Raw genomic sequence first — 22,742 nt, 5'->3', positions numbered from 1 at the left:
TATTGCGTCCATCGCGCGTGAACAAGCTTTCACTTTTACTAATTCGAAGAAGCTTTTACTCGTAGACTGTATTTTTCAAGGCTTTGATGATTCGTAATACGGCTCACAGAACTAAAAGAAAAATATTTAAAAGGCTAGTAATTTAATTAAAACGCTAGTGATAATATATCTTATTCTATTCTATGATATGTCTATTTGAAATAAGTTCGTCGTCGAAATAAGTTACTTATTTTAGATACAGATTCCAAAGAAACGAAGACAATTTATAATGACGTAGTTGTCTTGGTAATGAGATTTATGAACCAAACATGTGCATAACTGAGTTTCCGTTTATTTTGACAGTATAACACATTTATCCTAAGATGGCTTTATTAAATTAAGTTATAACGAAGGTAATGTACTGTAATGTTGTTACAAGTGTCGGAAGTTCTATAACTCCATGACATGATATAGAGTAATCGATCTTTGTGTGTTGCTACCTTTATAGAAGTCTGATGCCATAATCGTGCTTGGTGATTAATTATAAATGTTATGATTGCTAAATTATCTCAAAGAATCAAGATAAGCAGCAATTCTCTAAATTAAAAGAAGTACAAGGAAAATCATAATACACGTTCAATATTTTGCAAGCAATATGGAACATGTATTATCCCTTTGTTATTTTATTTTATTATATTATGAAAGTTAAATAAATAATACGACAGTAGATAGGTAATTCAACGTGTGAAATATATAGGAAAATTATGATTACAAGATTTCTACTTTCTGAGCGTTCTAATATAATAGATATCCCTGTCCTGTGTAGACCGTTAAACTTTCACTTTCTTTAGTTTCTTCACTTTCAAAACGAGTTTCATGGATTCTTTTTCGCGCCCTTGCGACACCGTATGCTAATGCTCAACGACATGAATATGCATGGGAAGCACTTAATAGCGTCGTGTCATTTAACTGCGAGACTGCAACTTCCCAAGTCCTTTCAGAATTTTTAATAACTGGCCTTTCTAATTTTAGTAATGAGAATTTAAGAGCGCACCGTCTACGTTTTTATCAGAATCTTTTATTTTAATTATCCATTTCTCAGCAGCATTTCAAAGGAGATGATCACTAATAGATAACGTCCCCTAATTTTAAACGAAATACAGACAAATATTTATCTTACTTTAAAAGTTAACAGTTTGCAAATAATTATACTTACGGAGAAAAATAGTAATTCTTGCCGATTTATTCGTGGATCAAAATGACTCGACATCGTAATGTTAGGCAAGTGCTGGATGAAAGGAACGTAAATTTAGCTATGTGGAATCCTGCCATGGTCCAATTGAGATCTTTGAAAAATTTACGCATAGTCGAACGCGTAGTAAAGTATTATTTTTTAACATTTAAGACAAATTTTAATTTACTTCTAGGAAAACGGTATATTAGGTATATATTTACTGAATTTAATAGTAAAAGATATAAAATGACGTACGAATAGCTGCTGGCATAAACCTTTTTCTAATTTAACGATGAAATTATAATACGTAGTTGATATTACAAAATATCAATTGTTGAGAGTAGAGAATAATTTTGCAAACAAGATTCTCTATCTGTCTTTATTGAAAAATATGAATAATCAGTTGATAAGTACTTAGATCACTGTTCATAAATGCTTAGTCATCAGGTACAATTCGATCAAAAGATTTTCATATCTTTGTTATATTTCCAAAATTGTAATAGAAGAATGTTTGAAAAGTTAAATTGAAGAGTTTCGTTTGAAATACTTTGTATGTATTCGCAATAACTTGCTAGTGTCCAAATAATTACAGCCGGCAGTGTACGCAACAAATCATAGAATTCCCCTAAATGGACATTTGTCACGTATAATATGATTTATTAAATTTGTATATACGTGTCTGTCAAAATGAATATCAATCGGTTATAGGCCGATTATCCCCGGAGAACGAACTCACTAAGGGAGGATTTAAAATTTAAAACAAATAAAGTGTGTGAATATAATTTCCATGGGAAACTTCGGTGTCGATCACATGCTTTCTATGCTTGCGATTCTTACACAGATGCATCGGAGACAGCTATTCAATACATATATACAGCTATGGATGGTATTGAGCTACAATACCAAGAATCAATCAAATTGGTATTGAATCGAAACAATAGTTATTGATAATAATTAGTGGCGTAGCGTTTAGATCAATATATACAAATTATATAACATCAGCAGGTTTGAAAGATGTACTATAACTACAAAGTAGAAATTAGAAGAAAAATATAGTGACAGTATCTTATACTGAAAGATGCAACGTACTCTTATTCATAAAAATGTTGAAAATTTTTATTTTAACTAACAATTTTAACTAAGCTTAGCTAATTCTACGTGCGTATATTCTCATCGACAAGAATTTTGAAATTTATAAAACAATATCAATCGTTAAAATTCGGCAATAAAAAAATACCACGATTCGTTGTACATACATATGACGGAGAACCGCTTGTCTGTGTACGAGATCACGCTGTTGCAGCAACCGGATTATACATATTCCAAAGTTAACTCAGAGAAATGATGTCAACTTTGCGATGTAACAGCAAGGGCTCAACCACACCAAGCGTGCTATACACATGTTTTATACGAGGTATAAAAGGTGCATTGTTTCATACATAAGTACACAGGTGTGAGGAATTGAAGGAACAAGCAGAACAGCAGAAGGGTAACGAAGCACATTAATTGCCGGGTGATATTAAATAAATCAAAGGAAGGAACGAAAAAAAAGTCGTATAATTATGTAAGTTGATACTTCGAACGGTTGAGAATATGTTTTTCAGCTTTATACACCGAAAGGTGTAAAGATAGTTTGAAACAGAAATGGTACGCGAGGGAATAGAACTGGATCTGTTGCTGAATGTCAGAGTTTCGATTTAATATGAGCAGCGACTAAACTTCGACAAAGTTACTACTGTAGCTAAAGGGTAAAAGCTGAAGCTAGGAGTCCTAATGTTTGGGTTATATATACTCCGGAAATCGACTAAAAAGTCGTAATAAGGCGAATTAATTGAGATAACATTATTTTGTGAAACGATATAAAATGGAACGATTCAAGAATATCTGGGTTAAATTAAATATAAATTCCAAATGAAAATCTTGAATCATCTAGCCAAGAGTTATATCGGATGAAAAATACTGACAATTAGCTCTGTGCCACAGAGAGTACTGTCCCTCGTGGTATAAAAATGCAGTATATAAAGTGGCAGACTTAATATATCATAATGTACTTCACCCTTGGGTCTTTCAACTCTGGGGAAACACGAAGAGAAAATCAAAACGTGTTCCATATTCAATCTCTTCTCAACATTATTGATGTTGATCTTCCTAGTACTTTAAAATGCAGCGTGCACTTTTATTTCGTTTTGCAACTACAGATTCACTTGTTTCTTTCACTATTCCACCAACACACGAAACAAAGTTTCGTGAATTTTCTTTGCCTCACCGACCTTGGCTCCTGGATATTCCGTTGGGTGAGCAATTTTATAGCGATGTACGCGACGCCGGATGTTCGCCATTAAGTGTTTTGCACACGTACGATCTTCGCGTGAAAGATACTCACTACGTTGTGTCACACACACGCGCGCACACACACATCAGGTTAGTATGATACTTTTCTACTACAGGACAAAGAAACTTGGATGCTGCGAGAGACCTACTCTCCGAGGCTGATAAAAGAATAGAGAGTTAAACAGCTAAAATAAAAGATATATGAAATGTCTAAATGAAATTAATTCGAGATTACAATTTGCCATTCGGTAAACTATCACAGTGGAGTAAAAAGTGAATATACATTTGTTTTCCAATAAACCGTCTTTCTATCGGGTTCTGCTTCCACCTGTTTCAAATTCTTATTGCCATATGAAAATACAGCCATTGAATTATCATAGTTATTTGAATATAGTACTACTACTACTACAAAGAAAAATACGCAACAGAATAAATATAAATCTCGCGGTACTTCGATAAAACCAGAATCTACGTTGTTTCGTAATCATAAGTTTTATCATGTCTTTGCTTCTTGACACGGATGTAGATTCGACGATTAGATCCTACTGTATTTAGGTGTTGACGTATCATTATATTGCAGCCTGATTACGTCAATCAAACGTCCCTGAGGCAGATAATCGCCATTTGTCAAGATAAGTAGTTGCGGTCTATCATGCGGTTGCGAACACTACCGCAAGCATCTTGTTCTCCTTTCCTCATTGTCTTGTGATTACGTGGTTATTCGGAATATCGTTGCCAGGAGGCAGTACACGCGAAATCCATCAAAATAATTTCTCCCCGAAGGAAATGTTTTGTTCGTTAATTGAGTCGATTCATTTCCTCGACGATGTCTTAAAAACGGCTCCTTCTTTGTTTCGTCAGAACAAAGAAGAGATTATAGGCTTCTATAAGCCACTGTGAATCGACCCCGGTATCTTTCGCTGGAATACGAATATTCACGAGGGATTATGAAAGCTGGAAAATAACTCGACTTTTTTTTCTCAATGGATAAAACCTACTCCTCCCTTACTTTATGATATTTTCACAGTTTCATAAGTATCATCGTATGTTTTTGTTCCAGGACTGTTCGAGACGGACGGCGTGTTGATTCCTGGTACAATGTGCGACCTCGAGTTTGTCAGTTCACAGTCAAAACGGCAATACGGACGCTTCTACTCGCCACGGTACCCGTCCTCCTACCCAAAGAACATCCGGTGCTCGTACCTCTTCCGAGCAAGGTAACTAAACTGACCTAGTATCAAGCTCGCAAACTGATCCCCGACATAATCCACATATAATGCATCTTGAAGCCAATCTCCAGTCCTACCATATATCTAACGTTCTCGCGCATTTAACGGGTCCAATCCGTAATCGAGATACCAGTTAATTAACACCTGATCCATGTATCTTCGTCATCTCGCACCTTCGATCGGCACTCCACCGATTGGTCAATTTAAGATAATTGGTAATGAACAGTTCTTTCTGAATACGTCGAGTTAGGTATGAAAGCAACTTGGAACAAAGAAATTAAATAATTATATCGGGAGAAACTTATAGAAAAATGTATACTTGAAATGTATACATAAATTCATACTATACATACTTTGGACTTCTAATCTTTCAATTTATAAAACAAATTGTGTAATCAAAGCTGTATTTATTGGAAACTTTCATGGTCAATATAAAGTAATAAAAATGTAAAATCATATGGATACATATAAAATATATACTTACGTGTATTGACTGTAACTAAATACGAAGATGAAAATGACAAGCAACGATTTTTGAGATAGAACGTAGACAGATACTGTAGTATCGTAAATATAATAAATTAGTTTATTAATAATAAATGGATCAAACAGAAAACAATGGTTATTTAACATGAACTAATCGTAACAACGTATTATAATTAATTAACAACTCTCGTCAACACAGATTCAACTCTCTCTCAACAACGCAATCCGCACTCTCTGGCTTCTCAACTCGTACTGCCGTTAATTCGTTTATGTCCCTTAGCAACCCTTTGTCCTTTGTCTTAGCCTCGTATCTTTTGTTTAAGCTTCACCATGCACATGCTCAGCAACAGCTTGTTTATAATTCGCACGACATACCCCCCAGGCCCCTCGTCCACGATACTACAATACCATTCATTTATTTCAATTATTTCTTCGTGTATCTTAGCTGTTGGTTACCGTAGCTCATTTTTAAAAGAATGACGAAAGTTTGAGTGATCGTATATTACACGAAAAATATTATAATAAGTTCTTTGCTACTGATTCGAACATCTGATAAATTATATTACCAATAGTTACCTGAATCGAAGAAATTCTAAATTATTCGGACCCAGTCTGTGTGCAGTTTTCCTAACATCTGTAGCCTTCAAAGACTGTTCGTAAAGGCACATGTACACGTACACTACTTTACGTATGGCTTGCTAAACATGTACCAATCGCGCATAAACGGTCGTGAGCACTCGAAGACGTCAGCAAGCATTCGTCGTTGACCCATGGAGGAAGAGCGATAATCCCCACTGAACGCGTACAAACAACTAATTTCGTTTGAAGTACTGACACTTCTCGGCAATATTTGTAAACGTGAGCGAGCACTTGCGCATCTCCACCGACCGTTCAAATGGCTTACAAACACTTGCGAACCGTTAGTGCGGTTAGTCTTAACACATGCATGTAGAAAGGTCGGTCGAGGCAGCTTGGCTTCGCCTTTTCCTATGTTTTCGATAAATATGGCGCGAATCAATAGAAAACACGTATAACTTGACGCGCGTGTATTTACGAGTTCCACCATTCAAACAATCGCATTTGTGTAACAGTAGTTTAACATTAGAAATGTTTATTTAAAATGGAGAATGACATTTTTCTAGAATTCATGTGAAAATGTAATTGATATTGGAGTTTCTTGAATTTAGGAGAAATCATCTACGGTATATGTAACAAAAGTACTCGAACGCTTGTGGATGCTTTTTATGAATGTATTACTTATATTTATATTACGAGAAATTTTAGGTACAGTCATTTCAATCGTAAAATTGACGAAACGTAAAAGTTTGTAGGTACAACGTATGTCTGAACTGGCGAATTGATAGAAACCTGACAAGATAAGGCCAGAAACCTGAGTCAGTGCCATACGAAGTATGCTTTGGCTTGGGTTCAGTTTCCATTGGAAAAAGGTAGAAGAAACCGTAGTAAACGTGAACGACCCGGCTGCATCAATCGATGTCGCGACTTGCTACTTCGATTTAAGACCTTGTCACATCGCTGCTACACTAGAATCGAATTAGCACCTTCGATCGTTACCGAACGTGCAGTATTTTAAACCAACCTTGTTTACAGCCATCTATCGAAGAGTTGCTCTTGTCCGATTCAAATGACACGTAGAATGCATGTATGTTGTGTGTGTATGTGCGTGACTTATATTGATTTCTCCTGCGAATACGATTTCCATTTGTTCTAAGATTTGAATCGTTCGCATTCCTGACTGTTATCGAAATATGGGCACGATTATATGTTTACATTACATAGCTAACGATAATATGAAAAATTACTTTATTATTTAATTATTACCAAAGGCACATTTAAATTAAAGAATGTTCATCTGATTTCAGATTAAAGGAGAGGATACGTTTATTTTTCGAAGAAATTTCTTTACAAAAAGGAGACTTGAGGTAAGCTTTCAAAAAAGAATTAAAAAAATTGCGAAATTATTTTTTGTACCAATTAGATATATCGTATCACAAAATCTCTTTTGTCGTTCACAAAATCAGTTACGTTTAAAATTATTACATTACTATTCTTCAATGAATAAGTTCGGTAACTTGATCATAACTGAAATTATTCAGGTTGGCGAAATACAGTACGAATTCAATTTGAAATTTCAGAAACGTGTAGCGCTTGCTAGCCAACGTTGGCAAACCAAATAGCAAGGCTTGAAGTTTAATAATCCTAATTCTGTGAATCTAAAATCTCGATTCGCGTTTGGTTTATAGTTTATTTGATTATATTTTCATGCGCATAATTTATACAACTAAAACCATTCTTAGCATTGAACGAGATAACTCGTTAAACACGACGAAAAGTTTCCACTCTTTCGGTCAAAAAAATTGTTCACTAAGCAAAATAAAAAAGAATACAGTAAAATATAAGATCAGAAACAATTATTTGAATAACAAAAAATTAATTCGTCCCCATTTAAAGTAAGAGAGACGGAAAGGATCGCCTCGTCATTTTAAATGCCATCAAACCCCATCAAATATAATTAGCCTCTGGATCCTTTAAAAAAAATCTTTTTCTTATAAGTAAATCGTTACGGTTTCGGAAAAAGGCAGCCTCTAACACATTAATAAATAAATACGTAACTTATCCTGGATAATAATTCATCAAAGCACACCCGTACAGGATCAGACATAAATCGTACATTTGCTAAATAACAGCGGTTCTGACGCAACTGCGCTTCAAACACATCGTATCCTCCACCCCGTTCGTGACTCTTGATTCACTCCGCTGAATTATCTACAAACGTGCAATTTGTTGCGCCGGCAGCGGTAGCGAATGCTTTTGCGAATAAATGCATCTGCAATCATATTCTGAAAGAAATATAAGCTGCCGTTTCACCCACGTGACTGTTGGCCGATAAGTTAAAAATCGTGTTGCCGGTCGACTAGCAACTGGTCGAATTACGTACGTTGCTTCTGGCCGCGGCGGTAAAACTTGAAAATTCACTATCGCATCAATCATCTACGAATCTTTCTTCGCAACCGTGTAGCTCAAAATCGATACGACATGTATTGTTCGACTGTATTCGCGGGCAGACGCGTCTCTGGTGTGACTCGTCAACGAGAGTCGTAAATTCTCGTCTCGATTAGTATCGACGCGACGAATCAACCGAATTCCCTACCTCGATTAAGATGATAGGGATGTTTAGATAGAATCTGACACGGTTTCAAAGTTTAAATAGAACTATTTATTATTTCATATTTCACCTTCGAAGGCCGAGTGTGCGAATGAATGTAAAGTGTACGCGAAACGATGCTGTTTTCCTGTGTTTCCTAAGCGGAGAGTTGAGTGCAAGTGAAGTATCGGTGATGCATGTGGAAAAGATGAAAACTTGAGATGAGCGTGCGTAGAACGTGGGACAAGCTGTTTCGTCAGTTGTAATTTTCGCTAAGGAAGTTAGGGAAGCGGTCATCGTTGCTAATTGGTAGGAAAAACTGGTAGACAAGATGAGAACTGACTGCTTCCAGACTGACGGTCACTCGCAGGTGCGAAACGTACAACATTTAACCGCTAATACGCCCAAGGAGCGTCTCAACTTAAGGAATACATATGCAAGTAAAAATAAGGAACTCGATGGCAAACGCTAAACCCTATGGCAGGCGGATGTGATCAGTGGAAATAAAAATTGATTTTCGACGCGGCACTATCGGCTCCTTGGGGATTATTGCTGGTCCGAGTGAATACGTTAAGGAAGACATAGACAGAGAAATAAAACTGGAAAAAGGTGTATGGCAGCTTAAGAATATTACAAAGTGCTATTCTCGAAAGGTTGTTGCGGATGAAGAAATGGACGAGTTTGTAATGACTGGATCGCGGTACGGAACACGTATAATAAAAGAAATTTGCCTCGCTGTTGTAGCGCGATCGAACCACGCGGATTTCTTCCTCTTCGAACTTCTCCTCGCTAATATGCGATTATTAACGTAACTGGCTAACGTGACAAAGTAATATTTGCTGGAATTTTTGAGCGAGTAGATTTACCGAATCCAATGACGAGGTAAACTAGAAATACAAAACGAGAATATTGTACAGTGACATTTTCTAACGAAACGTTTCTTTATCAGGTTCTACTCGATTGATCTTGAATTTCATAGTAAACAAATTTTTTAAGTACCACATGGTGGTACTATACTTGAATGATGTCAGTATACTTTAATACTTGGACTTAATTAAAACGTTGACTGCAGATCGCGTGACCTCTCGTTGTAACTGAAATTTCTTGTGTCTGACTAATGTCCTGATTCAAAAGTAGCTGCACTTGATCACATGTTACGAATTCGATCAAATTACGTACGAAAATCGCAACTATTTTGTTCCTTTGAACGGAACACTCACATCGCAGCGATAAATTTTCTATGTCACGTGTTAGAGATTGGAATTGAATTTGACAAGTTTTAAGAGAGATGTTAGTAGAAAGGAAAAGGGATGACAATAAGAAGAGAGGATCGTAGACTTAGCAGAGAGGATTAAAGTCGCGAATTCCGTAAGTATCAGTATATCTTGTGACTTACAGTGAGAGAGGAACTATTAAACCGAGCTATGTATACTTAGTCGAACATGGACGATTTATAGCCGCAAGAAACTGAACTCTGCAAATGCGTCAAAAGACACGTCTAACCGAATGCACGGGGATTCGCGAACGAATCCTCACACGTCATGGAGTTTGTGGAATTTTCTTCGAGTTGAAATTTGATCAACCTTATTAAAGTTGATTCGATTAACTTGGTTGATATTGAGTTTTAAAATGAAAACGCGACAGTCACAATTTCGTTGCGTAAAGTTTCTAAAACAGGGAGACAATAAAATTAGAATTTACTATTTACATGTGGATATGTATTATTGTATTTATATATTACAAATTACTATTTACAAATTACAGATTACTGTATTAATTGGTTTACAAATAATAGATTAATATTTACATATTACCGTGTTATTGTATTTACAAATGTACGATTGGAATATTATATCGATCCTTAAAAATTATAGTGCTTTCAAGTGCTTTACGTGAATTTGTCGGTACAGGAAACGACAGCAGGTCAGAATATACACACTAGGTTGGCTCATGTGAAATTTCATTCTGCCAAAGCTTCAAATTAATAACCCGTGCACGATACCGAACCTTAAATTTTCGATAAGTAATTTCGATATCCAACTGTTAGAAAAAACGTTGAAAAAAAGAGTAATTCACGGGATTATTATAGAAATTATCGGGATATTTGTAAGTGATTTTTGTCATAAGTTCAAATTTAGAAAATGTATTGCAAACATGGCTTAAAATATAAATCTAAGGTTTGAACAACGTAAATGAAGGGTTATAGTTTAATAAACCAATGCCTTATGAACGTTATTGCGTGTCTACGTATATTTTATGACTTTCAAATGATTTAATTTATTATCAAAGTATGATAATTCAACGCGAAATAATTTGCTTCTGATATCTCACAGGAAGCGATCGGAAAATTTTTGAGCTCTTTCAATCTTGACATAATGAATTTGTTAATTTCGTTGATCACTTTGTTTGAGCTGTTAATAAAGGTAATTACATATTATTACCGTGAAAGGATTATTGAACCGAGTAATTTTCATATATGTATGTATTTTGTTATTAATCGTAAAATATCTTCATTAGTCGAATGTTAACTGTTACGTGAAACGAAGGTCTGCTTTGGTTTTTGCATTATTGAAGATAATCAAATTCATTGCACCCCGATTAAATATTAATGCCAATAATTCGTGCCTGTTTACTCGCGTGTTTGTGTGCTGTTTTCATTGTTTTCGATGTTTCCATTTATATCCCTCTTGAAATTTCCATTTTTGGAATATAGGATGATTCTTCTCTCTCTTTAATTTTTTAAATTTCACCATTTTTTTCTTTTTTCTTTTTTAAAGATATTTCATAAATTTCTGACAATCCAATTTTTCCAATTTCTGACTATACCAAGCAAATAATTATTCTTTGAAAGCCATAATTGCTCTTGCAAATTTTATTTTTCCATCAATGTTGATGTTTGTTTTGTTTGATCAATGTTTGATTTGTTAATTAAAGTTAGTCTCGCATATTCATGAATGATCCAAGTTAAATCGAATTATCGTTACAGGAGGATAATAAAGGACTAGACGATATCTAAATTTTCTAACTATCGAAGAATCGAACGACTTAATTCCGTATAATTTGTAACTTGAAGTTTATATTACGCATATATCTATAACTTTAAAATTTTATTTCGTATGTTTATGTATATTATCTTTCTATACCATCGCGCGATCCAATTGCCATCGAACTATCTATCGACAGTAGTGATTAATTCTTAATACTACCATCAAAATGCAAATCTGTGACCAAGCATAATCCCTTTTTTTCCAACGAAGAAAGAAATACTAGATATCGCTTTCTCCTCTGACGCTACAATTACGAAGCCAGATGCGATATTCACGAAGATTTCATATGTGCCGCTTTGCAGAAGTATTTGATAAATTTTTTAAAGCGTCCATTCCTGCATGAAGCCACGCTGTCGCGCTTCTATTACACTAATTGTGAATTACGACGCCTGTCGGTTATTAACGTTTACGAGTTAACGAGGCACGATAACGAGCGGCGGCACAAGATCGTGAACGTTCGGACCGAACTTTTCTATTTAAAAGTTTTCCCCGGCAACATTGTATTCGGTCGTAGTTCGATGGTATGTCAAACTTCGTAACAGGGGAGAGGGATACGACTTTAGGTGGATTAAACACGCAATGGAGATTTCCGTGCGCGATAAACTTCCCTGGATTAATATTTTTTTTCGTTCGATCGTTTGTTTAAACTTTAATAGGATCTAAACAAGAGGAAAGTAAAAAGCCGTGAAGCTAAGTAAACCCATGACGCACGACCAGCGAGTGATTTTTCCAAACGGATAGATAAAAATATGTAAACAGAAAGAGAGATTCGAAATTGTTGAAATATTTGTTGCGTGATATTTTCTATTATGCGTGTATTAAACTAGTGCCATATCATTTACCGCATTTGAAACACTGTTGAAATACTGAAAAACTGGATGATACGATACAGAAATAACAAGAAGAAAAACGATTGCTACATTCGCACGACATTCAGTAAAATATTGAACTATAGTGGAATTTGTACAAGACCTTTTTTATCATATTTACAGTGGCTAGAAGATGTATCGACACATACGTACTTTTCTATTTCAATGAAGCGTTCTACATCATCTGATTTTCACAATAAAGTTTCAAATTTTTACCCTCGTACGAAGACACTACCGAAGAATGTGAAATTTAATATACTTGGTCTTAATTAATTAGTATACGAAGAACGCCGTGAAAATACTTTTTGTAGCTACGGTATTTTATTTTCGATTATTTGCTCGATTGAGTACAAGAATTAAGGGTAAACTTAAATGAACCGCTAAACTAATCAAACAAACTCATTCCAGTGTTTGCAAACCAGCGATAATAACTACGTCTATGTAGACGTCATCATTGGTGTCGTAGAAGTTTGATATAAAGCCATCTAAAACTGACTCTGCCAGCTGGCCAACATTCGCAAGAGAAGTCCTGCGAGAATAGAAACGGTCTGGTATTCTTCTCTGTCTCTCCGCCCCTTTCGTTTCCTCGACGGATTCGTTCTCCTCATCCTGACCACGTCTTTCTTGGTCCGTCTAACCAAAGTCCTTCCTAGGACAGCGATAATGTGCATCATATATTAGTTCGATATACGATCGGTTCACCAAGACTCGTGTGATAAGTGAAACTGGCCTAACTGCACTGTAGACAACGGGGTAATTCACGTACAGCAGCTCGCAAAATTATTCCTACAATTATGTACCATAACCATCTTATGTACGCATATTGTGCAATTTATACAATACGTTTTGACATTTGGCGCTAAAATGAAGTTTGAACCGAATGTGAAAATATAAATATATGGAAGTTACAAGATACCTGGAGAGTCCGTGCTATATTTTCCTATAAAATAAAGAATAGAACATAATAGAACGGTTTCTGTGGTTGATAATTAAATTTTAAGAAAAACAGAAACCAAGATCAGAACGTAGATCCAAGGAAAATATAGCAAAAGAAGGTTCAAATGGAAAGAGCTAAATTCAGATAGGATTTCTAAAAGAGCGTCGTTTCAACTGAAGTATTTGAGAATTCCAGCAATAAAATTAATACTTTAGTTTCCTTATAGGTTAAGGTATGATCTTTCCTCTGTATCTGTGACTTTATAATATTTATCTAACTTTAAACTAATTAGAATCCGTCTTTTGTAGAAAGCAACTATATAATTAACAGCAGTTTTACCAATCAAAAGGGAAGTATCAATTGGGTGGAATTACTATTTTGAAGGAAAACCGTAATTTTCCTTATGAAGTGATATTTTGCGATGTTTGTAACTGTACACAAACATTTTCTATCGCGATAGAATGGCAAACAGACTCGTTCACTTTGTCTCGATAAATCGATTTTGTCTCTATATATTCACATCGAAGCTGCTTATAATTAAATTTGTTTCAAACTCTTTACACGTATATATGTATTTGATCTTTTCGTGTTCTTTTTGTTGTGTTTTAGATATTCCGTGACTCTATTTGAGTCTGCTCAAATCACGTTATCGAATGCGCAAAACGTTCGGTAGATAACTCGATAATAGTTATCGACGTGTGTTTCAATTTATAAAATAAATTTATGTTATACTTGTACGCGAATGTATGATAGACGCATGAAACAATCACCGCAATATCGAATATCTGTTTCAATTAATTATGAATTGTAATTATTATGTACAGGGTGGAAGGAAATTATACGTCGCCCCAATCATCGCCTCAGGATCGGTGGGGTTTTGTTAAAAAAAAGTGCCACGAAATTGACCTTGACTCTGAAATTCAGGGCCAAATTCTTTTTCGTTTGCATCACATTCTACTCGTCACGAGAGAACCATCCTTGTCAAAGGAACTGTTTTACTTACAATATGAATATGTTTACGAAGAAAATTTACAATATAAGTTACGTATTATTGACGAAACAGAAAAAAGCTACGCATTAGCTCGAGAAATTCATAGAAATTTGATGAGGGATAATGGAGGGCGATTAAACTGTAACTAAAGTATAACTTTCGATTAAATAGAAATTCCAAATTGACGCGATTTCCAGTTAGGCCAACAATTTGGTAATCAAGAATATCGCGTATACTGGTAGCAACGAGAACCTAAAACTTCACCACCGCGTGTGGCAGTAAACTGAGAGAGAAACTATTAGCTACTTGCGTCGTATGTCGTTCAAATGTAACCAATTCGCATCATAACACTAGACTGTTGATGGTGCGCGTATCAGCAACAGAACAACATACGCTACTAGGGTATTATTTACGAGCAGCAGTAAATTAGCAGAGACGACACGGCTACTTAACCTGCATCTGACTATGAAGTAAAAGCACATTGTAAATAAAACAGCTGCAAGAGCTATTGAAGCTTTAACACCATTTTTCAAGAGAACGGTTGAGTTTCCGACCGAATGGCACCTTTGAGAAAGTTGTCGCTCGCAACTAGTAAAATACAATGCAAGCAAAAAAATTTGATCTGGAATTTCAGAGTCAAGGTAAGTTTTATGCGACACCTTTTCTTAACAAATCTCCATCGATCCATAACGAGATATAGAATCACGCTTTAACGATCGCGGCGTAAAATTTCCTATCACTTTTACGTTCCGTGAATTCTAAACGAATCCAGTTAATTTCAGAAATTGATCTATTATTTTATACAGTCCGTTTTCAAATTATTTAAACTAATTGCAATCAATAATAGAAAACATTTGAAACGGTACACGTACAAATGAATAATTTCGTTCTTTGCCGAATAAACATCAACTTTTAATTCACCTTACGGAATGACATACCTGCGGTCGTGTTAAATGAAAAAATTTATCGGATGTTCAATCGGGCTTTAGTTCTTTCTGGAAAGATTTAGAAGTAGCCGTAAAAACGTACGAATTTAACGCGGTGCTTTAACCATTAGTCGTTATTAACCTTACCACAATAGGTAGTTGCAGCGACGGGAAACGTACTTCTTTACGGGAAAATTCTCCTCTTTTTTTTTAAATCCTGCAGCGCCGACTACGCCTGACTCCTAAATCCTTTGAGCGTGACACGGACCATGATTCTACTTAACCCACATAAAGTTCCTCTGTGCACGAAGACTTAGAGCTGAAAATGGTGATGGTGGGGTCGACTTGGGAAACGAGAGACTTGCCCAGAGACTTGCAGCTGCAGCGTGCAGGAGTTAATCCTTGATAAATCCTTGAATTCCGTCCTAATTCAGTATCGAGCTACCTAATTTCATTTCGTCATTGACCTTTGAGCTTCTGAACCTTCTGCTTTCGTTCTTACGAAGTCGTATTTTCCTTTTTTACAATTCTTCTCTGCCACCTGATAAAAGTACACATAGTTTGATTTTTCTAAATTTTAAAAAGCTTAAGAAAGGGAAGAAGAAAAATGATAGCGATATCATACTATTCGAATATCAAAATTAATTTCAAGAGACCAAAGTTCCAGACCCTCTTCCTGTTAACTCTCCTATTAATCTTCAGCTCATATTGCTGGATCATAGATGGCACATAATGATATGAGTAGGATTTTTAGATTAATTAATTGCAACCTCCATTCTGTATTTTTCCTGGGTCTTTCGTAAAGTAGTAAATATAAATAGAGATACCGCGAGGTCAAGTAATTTAAGCAATTTCTACTTCAAATTATTATAGTTCAAAAATAACCCGATTACGATATATCGGTTATGGCGCAACTTTCCGTGAGAACCTCATCCGAACAAGTATAATATGTTCTATAAAACGTTCAACAACCACTTCCTGCAAGGTAATTACTTATTATATACAGTTGGTAGAAAATTGCTATAAAGAAATCAATTATTTCGAAATTCCTCTGAACTCCTGATGCCGTTAAAATGTCAGTGTTTTACGGGTGTTTTGTGCCTTCATTTTGCTTATATCGGAGAGAACGTTGATTCACGACCGATTCAAGCTGCAAGCTATAAAAACCTGTAATTACTGCGACGGTGAAATTTGTGGCTCTCAAATATTAGTTCGCAACGAGGTGCATATTTTTTCCGTGTTTCGCAAACCGCCCTAATATCCCAACGTTATGAGCTTTTGTTTTTTAGTTCTCAAAATAAACATTTCCCAACAAAGGATAATTGATTTCGATCCACTTTTCGTTGAATCAATTAACTTCGTTCCGTTTCTGCTGAAACAACTACATTATTTGCTTTCTCACTGTTCGCGTTTCCACGCACTTTTAATAATAACTGTATGGTCCAATTAGCTGATGCTTCGTTTTCAGTTTGCCCGTATTTTTTGAACGAATGGTACTCAGTCTGACATTATTAAATGTAGCATTGTGAAATTTACCGTTGGAACGTCCAGCCAGCGATAAAAGCATTCGTATTTTTTAAACTAATAACTGGTAAATAATTTTGAAAATCTTGCTCTTTGCTTCGTTTTTATTTCGACTTAAACGTTGTTGAAAGCTATAAGATTCTAAAAATTTATTTTCCTTTGAAAATTATGTACGATTCGGCGAATGAACGCAACAGTGAAAGGAATAGTAACTATTAATGATTCAGAATTTGGGATGTTTAAAGGAACAAAGTGTATATTGAAACTAATACTTAACAAACACAGCACTTAACATAAACACTTAAAGCACAGCGCGAAGATCGAGTCGTTATACGACACAGGCTTTTCTCAGTGAAGTGGATATTATTTTCAAAAAGAAAGCAACATCGTGATCATAATTGCTAACTTTCTGATACTCATCTGTTTACGACTAATTTAAGTTTCAAAGCACGTTGGCGCAAGTCAGATGAGCGTAAGAAGCTGGAAGAATGATTAATTCAATGGTTAGTTGAACGATCCGTTCCGAGCAAGCAAAACGAACACCAGGGAGAGAAGTGGGCGCGTGCTATTAATTAATCTTGCGCTCGATAACGTTTACCGCGAAGGTCGTGGTAAAACTTGCTAAAAGCGAGGAAGACCCTTGAGAAATGTTTCGATATATCAGCGTTAAGCCGCACTGTCAGACGCACTCGGATATTACGCTGAATGGTGCTGATGGATACTAGGAGACTCCTCTCTGTCAGCCACTTGATATACCCATTTCTGAGCACTTCTCACAATTCCTAGGAGATAGTGTGTATCGCTTCTTATTCGACTTTCGCAGTTCCAAAGTATTTGCAAAAATATCCAACGGTTCGCCAACGTATTCGAACAGACAATTTTTTTACGAATACATCGTAAGGAACTTTTATCGTACCGTATGAATGTATGGTAGGAAGCTTTTTGCAATTTAGTTGGCATTGTAATGAGACACGACTATCGTGATAATAATAGTCAAATTTGAAACAAATCCGAAATTGTACATACAAGTTACAAGACATTTATTATAAACGTACACTTATTGTTCGTGAAAAATTAGTATACAGCCCCTCAATACGTATCGTGACTTGTGGCCCATTTAACGTAACGAATAATTTGGTGATCTTCGCGAAGAGTATTCAGTAAGTGCCTTCAGTAAATGCCTTGCAACTTCCATATATATTTTCAGATCCTTTTCATATTTGACCAATGTGAAATAGATTAAAAATCTTGCGTATTATGTAACATTTTAAAACAACCATTTAAATGACATAACATAACGTAAGTAATATAATTGATTAATATAACGTGAGTTTTATAGTCGAAGTTCCATCACGCTTGAAATCCTCCGATCTTAGGTATGCACCGACATTAATGCACCAGTTCAGTCTTCTCTCTTAGCCATCGCCACGGTTGACCTCCCCTTTTCTTATTCTCGCAAAAATACGATCTCCTGTGTAAAAGAAGTGGACCTTGTACTCCGCGTTCTTCCATGCGAACTTCGCGTTGGTGCGCACGGTAGGAAGTCGACATCTGTGCAGTTTTAACGTGGTCGGTGGCGTTAGAGATATCCAGTCACTGGAATACCTGAATTTCCCAGTACGAGACTATGCATCGTTGAATATTATCAGCGTAAATAAAACTCTGGAATCTTCGTACCATTTTTCAATATACTTATCCTGATCTGAAACCAGGATAAGGAAACCTCGCGTTGTTATGCATCGCGTGAGTGGTGCATTGTTCGAAACTATGAATGGAACGTTTCCCATTCACGGAATCTGTTCGAGACATGTTCCTTCTTCAAGTATCCAAGAATAATTAACGATTAATATCCAGGAGAAAATTATCGTTTTGGATAACGCAGTGTAAGACTTTTAAGACGATATCAAGTTCTTATTCGATTTTTTTAACGTTACGTAATTTATCCACTTTTTAAGTAAATATAATAATTGTCTTAAAATTTCCGAGCGAGAACTTATATTAATCCTGTAGGTAATATGGGAGAATACCGAAGAAATGTTCTGATCTGAAAAGGAAAAGAAGGAGGGAGGGTGCGTGTATTGCTATGTAAAGAAAAGCGAAAATCGCGTTTCAGTGACAAATACGGCAGAAATTTAGGAATGCCGCCTATGAGCTTTTTTGCGTCGATTCATCAAGCAAGTTTTGTTACAGTTCCAGGCACGGATACGCTACGTGGAATCTTCACCACGTGGCGGAGCAATCTGTGACCGCAAAAATTACAGGTCTCGCAAAAACAGCACCATGTTTCACGAGCGTGATGAAATATGGCGATGACCGTCAAACATATCTAGAAATGTTAACAAATTCGCTGATACCTTCTACTTTCGAAAGTTTAATGCTGTTGATATAAAAATCTCACGGCAAATATACGGAGTACGTTTATATCAAAGCTGACAGTAACTAAGATTATGAAATTAATTCAATGGAGCAACTAGATGGTGATTATTTATGAAAGTTGAGAATATAAAGATATACAGTTGAAAATATATTCTACTCATAAGATCTTTCTTTGCGTATTAAAAATCAACTGAAACAATTCAGTATTTTAGTGGTCAAATAGCTGAGTTCACGGAAAGCCAAAAATATAATATTATTAATTTGTATAATTTTTCTTTAACTATATGAATCTCAAGAGTCTCGAGACAATTACTATATCTCGGCCAAAATTGAAAAAAATTATAAACGAATTTTATTGTAATTATTTATCTAATTTGATAGTTTATGCGATAAATAAAATATATACCAAGGTATCAACGATTTGACTAAAAAATACGTGCAAATACGTACAGAAATATCGAAAAGCTGCTAATAATAGTAGAGACGCCCTATGACTTTTAAACGGGAGTGTATTTGTGTATACCATACTCCCTGCAAACGAAGACGTTAGACGAAAGCAGCGAAAAGACGGGCATACTCTTTAATCTCTGGCTCTTTGGACGATAATCTTTCTCTGCCAGCGTAATTGCTTAACCCATGCAGGTAATAAGGTTATCCAGCGGTCATCATCGATCAAGGCCTTGAATCGATCGAATCACCGACTCTCCGTTGGCTTAACGCGCTTCGAGGAGCCGACCCCGTTACCGTGAGGTGTAATTCTCTTCCATTCGATTGGGCAAAGTAGTTCACGTATACCTATAAAGAGAATCGTCGACTATTGATGGAAGACTGTTCTCGTATTTCTTTCTTTGTCGTCCCATTCCTTTGGTCGTTTCCGTCGTGTTTTCTGGCCTACGCCAGCGATCCCCGTTTTCACCGACGCGACGTTCCTTTTGTCATTGTAGTATCTTTGCAGTTTCACCTTTAACTCTTCTCGTCTAAAACCCTCGACGTCGACCTCGACTCTCTCTTTCTCTTCTTCCAAGTTCTCGGTATCTTTTCGTCCACCACTTGTTCTCTGTCTCAGTTTGTGCACCTTTTTCCACGAGATCTCGCAACGAGCCGACTCACTCGAAGGTAAATTATCTCACCTCCGTTGAAGGGCACATCTCGAGGAACATATAGTACGTATTTAAGCCAAGAATCGACCTTGGGGGTTCTTCTTAAACTGCGCGAACGTATCGATGAATAGACGAGGTTTTTCGTGTCTTCTGAAGTGTTGGTTACCATGCGAATTACATATATTATATTATATTATATTATATTATATCAAATTATGTTATGTATTACATAAATAAATAAATATATATATATATTTATGCAATATGCAATATGGATTTTTATGCAAATTCATATTTTTGGGAATATAATTATAAAGTTAGAGCTTTGGTAGAAAATTGATTTATATACCATTATATTTATATTGAATATTTATTATTATATTATTATAGTATTATAGGAAGCACTATAGTTTGGCTATTTTATATATTTTTTCATTTTAATGTGTATTCTGTGCAATTTTGTACTTCCAGATTTGTCATAAATGCATAAAAGCGTCAGTCTATTTATACATTTTGCTAATAGAAACCACAATATATCTAGATGTACAGCATTAAATTTACTACAATCGGGTTTATTATAATAGCAAATTGTACCAAACCATGAAACTTATCTTATCACGAGCCGTGACAACCGTGTTAAAAACCGTGTTCACGCATAAATCTTATTGCGGATAAGTGAAAACTTTAAAGGGATTAACTATCTCCCGTTGACGAAGATGGGCCTTCTAACTTTATTGATCCAGTTATTTTTGCTCGGTCGCTTTTATACTACTCGGAAATTTGACTTATATTTTCTTGAATAATGGATTCGAAAATAACATGTTCATAGTGGGTCTTATTTTGATTGTCTTACAAAATAGAATTTTTTTTAGAGAAAGTTAATCTCGGTATTTCTGTAATCGTATCTCGAGATTAAAATCTATTATTTTTCGAATGAGAGTTAGTTACATAAGATTCAATTTTCTCACAAACGGGACGTAGTTTGAAGCAAACGCGAGTTACAACGTGGATTAATTAATTTGAAATGTTAAAAAACGGAGAAGTAAATGGTGATAGGGATGGTGATTCTGTACAGTTGTAATAGAAACGCTTCAGGACAGGACGTTCTGCATAGAACGTAACTCTTAAATTATTTTTAAACGAGAATTTAATTGAACTCTTAAATTCCTTCCAACATTTCTACCGACCACTCCGAGTTCAAGTATTTAAATAATCTATCGTATTTTAATATATTAACCCTAATTTTCACACTCTACGTTAATTGTAAAATTTAATAAATTGTAGCCTCTGGAGAAACTAACTTAATACCAATATATTTTACGATAAAACATTTCGGTAAAAACGAAATAAAATTAATGTTTTTTTTTCACTTTTATGCTTCTCCAAAATGAACGATTTGTGCTACGTATTTTATACTACGTTTCTTCTCGTATTTTTACTGCGATGTGAAAGCTGTCAAATCGTAATACAAACATTTAATTAAGAGAAGGAGCGGCAAAGCTATACGGAGCGAATGTCGCTTCGTTTCATTTCACGATTTATACGAAACTTTGGAATTTTTCATTGCACTCTAAAAACTTTTATCTTCATAGAAACGCTAGAGTTGCACCTTTCTCAGTTTCAATCGTTACGCGTACACGGATATCTCGTTACAACGGGGCACATCAGAAAAGATTTCTCGTTCGATTTTACTTTCAATTCACTGTGGTCGCGACATCCATGAGAAACGTTCGAATTTACATAACAATCGATTTAGCATTCGGCCTCCACTCCCAAAGACGTCGAATTACCCAAATTGAATACATCTAGAAGCCATGAAATAAATAAGATAAATCGCAAGCCACATCGACGTGGTCGACGCGGTAACAGTCAAGACAGAAATGATGCGAATAGATCGGAATCGATTAAAGAAAAATCGTGGAAAGTACCTAACGAATTAACGATTGAAGCTCGCAGGAAGAAATCCTCGCTGCTTCTTTTACACAAACCAATAACATGTCATAGCAACAAGTTTCTTATTATCGTAAGAAAATTACGTTATTCAGCGATATGTATCGCTTCATGACGTAGACACGTTGTACGCGTCGCGTTGCCAGGGACGAAACGAATCACTCAACTTTCGGTTTGGTTATTCACGAAGGATAACATACCAATAAGTTGCTTTTAACGAAAGGTATTCTGTTGCAGTTGCCTGAATAGAGCGGATTTAATCAGAGTGCACGACGGTACGGATTCAGGGGCGCCCACAATAGCTGTGCTCTGCAACCAAGGAACGGAAGTGGAAGTACTCAGCACCGGGTCAGACCTGTACGTCGAGTTCGTCGCTAATTCCGAGTGGCCGGGCCAGGGTTTCAAGGCGATGTTCCAATTCCAGCCATTGGACGATGCGCCGCATCCTGGTGGGTAACGAAAGACACTGTTTCCTGACATTATGAAAATCCACCGATATAAACCATCCCTTCCCCTCGATTCCATCTGAATTTCCGTCATACCGTGTTGCTTGAATAATCAAAAGCTTCGAGCTGCAGTCGCTGAAAGCCAAAGTCT

The 22,742-nt window shown here is 35.8% G+C and overlaps 1 protein-coding gene across 4 annotated transcripts in view; it reads left to right on the top strand.

The window, feature by feature from the left end:
* Positions 1–22,742, top strand: part of Sol1 (CUB domain-containing protein Sol1) — a 549,725-nt gene that overhangs the window by 235,667 nt on the left and 291,316 nt on the right. For all 4 annotated transcript variants that reach the window (XM_069121832.1, XM_069121834.1, XM_069121833.1 and 1 more), the window contains 3 exons: positions 4,605–4,761; positions 7,143–7,202; positions 22,383–22,594. In XM_069121832.1, coding sequence (XP_068977933.1) covers positions 4,605–4,761; positions 7,143–7,202; positions 22,383–22,594 — 429 coding nt within the window. The remainder of the gene's footprint in view (positions 1–4,604; positions 4,762–7,142; positions 7,203–22,382; positions 22,595–22,742) is intronic.

This window comes from Bombus flavifrons, chromosome 10 (assembly GCF_040668555.2).
Source record: "Bombus flavifrons isolate JBK064 chromosome 10, iyBomFlav1_principal, whole genome shotgun sequence".
Lineage (NCBI taxonomy): Eukaryota > Metazoa > Arthropoda > Insecta > Hymenoptera > Apidae > Bombus > Bombus flavifrons.
Note: the sequence above shows the minus strand (reverse complement) of the source record. Positions and strands in the feature narration are given on the sequence as shown.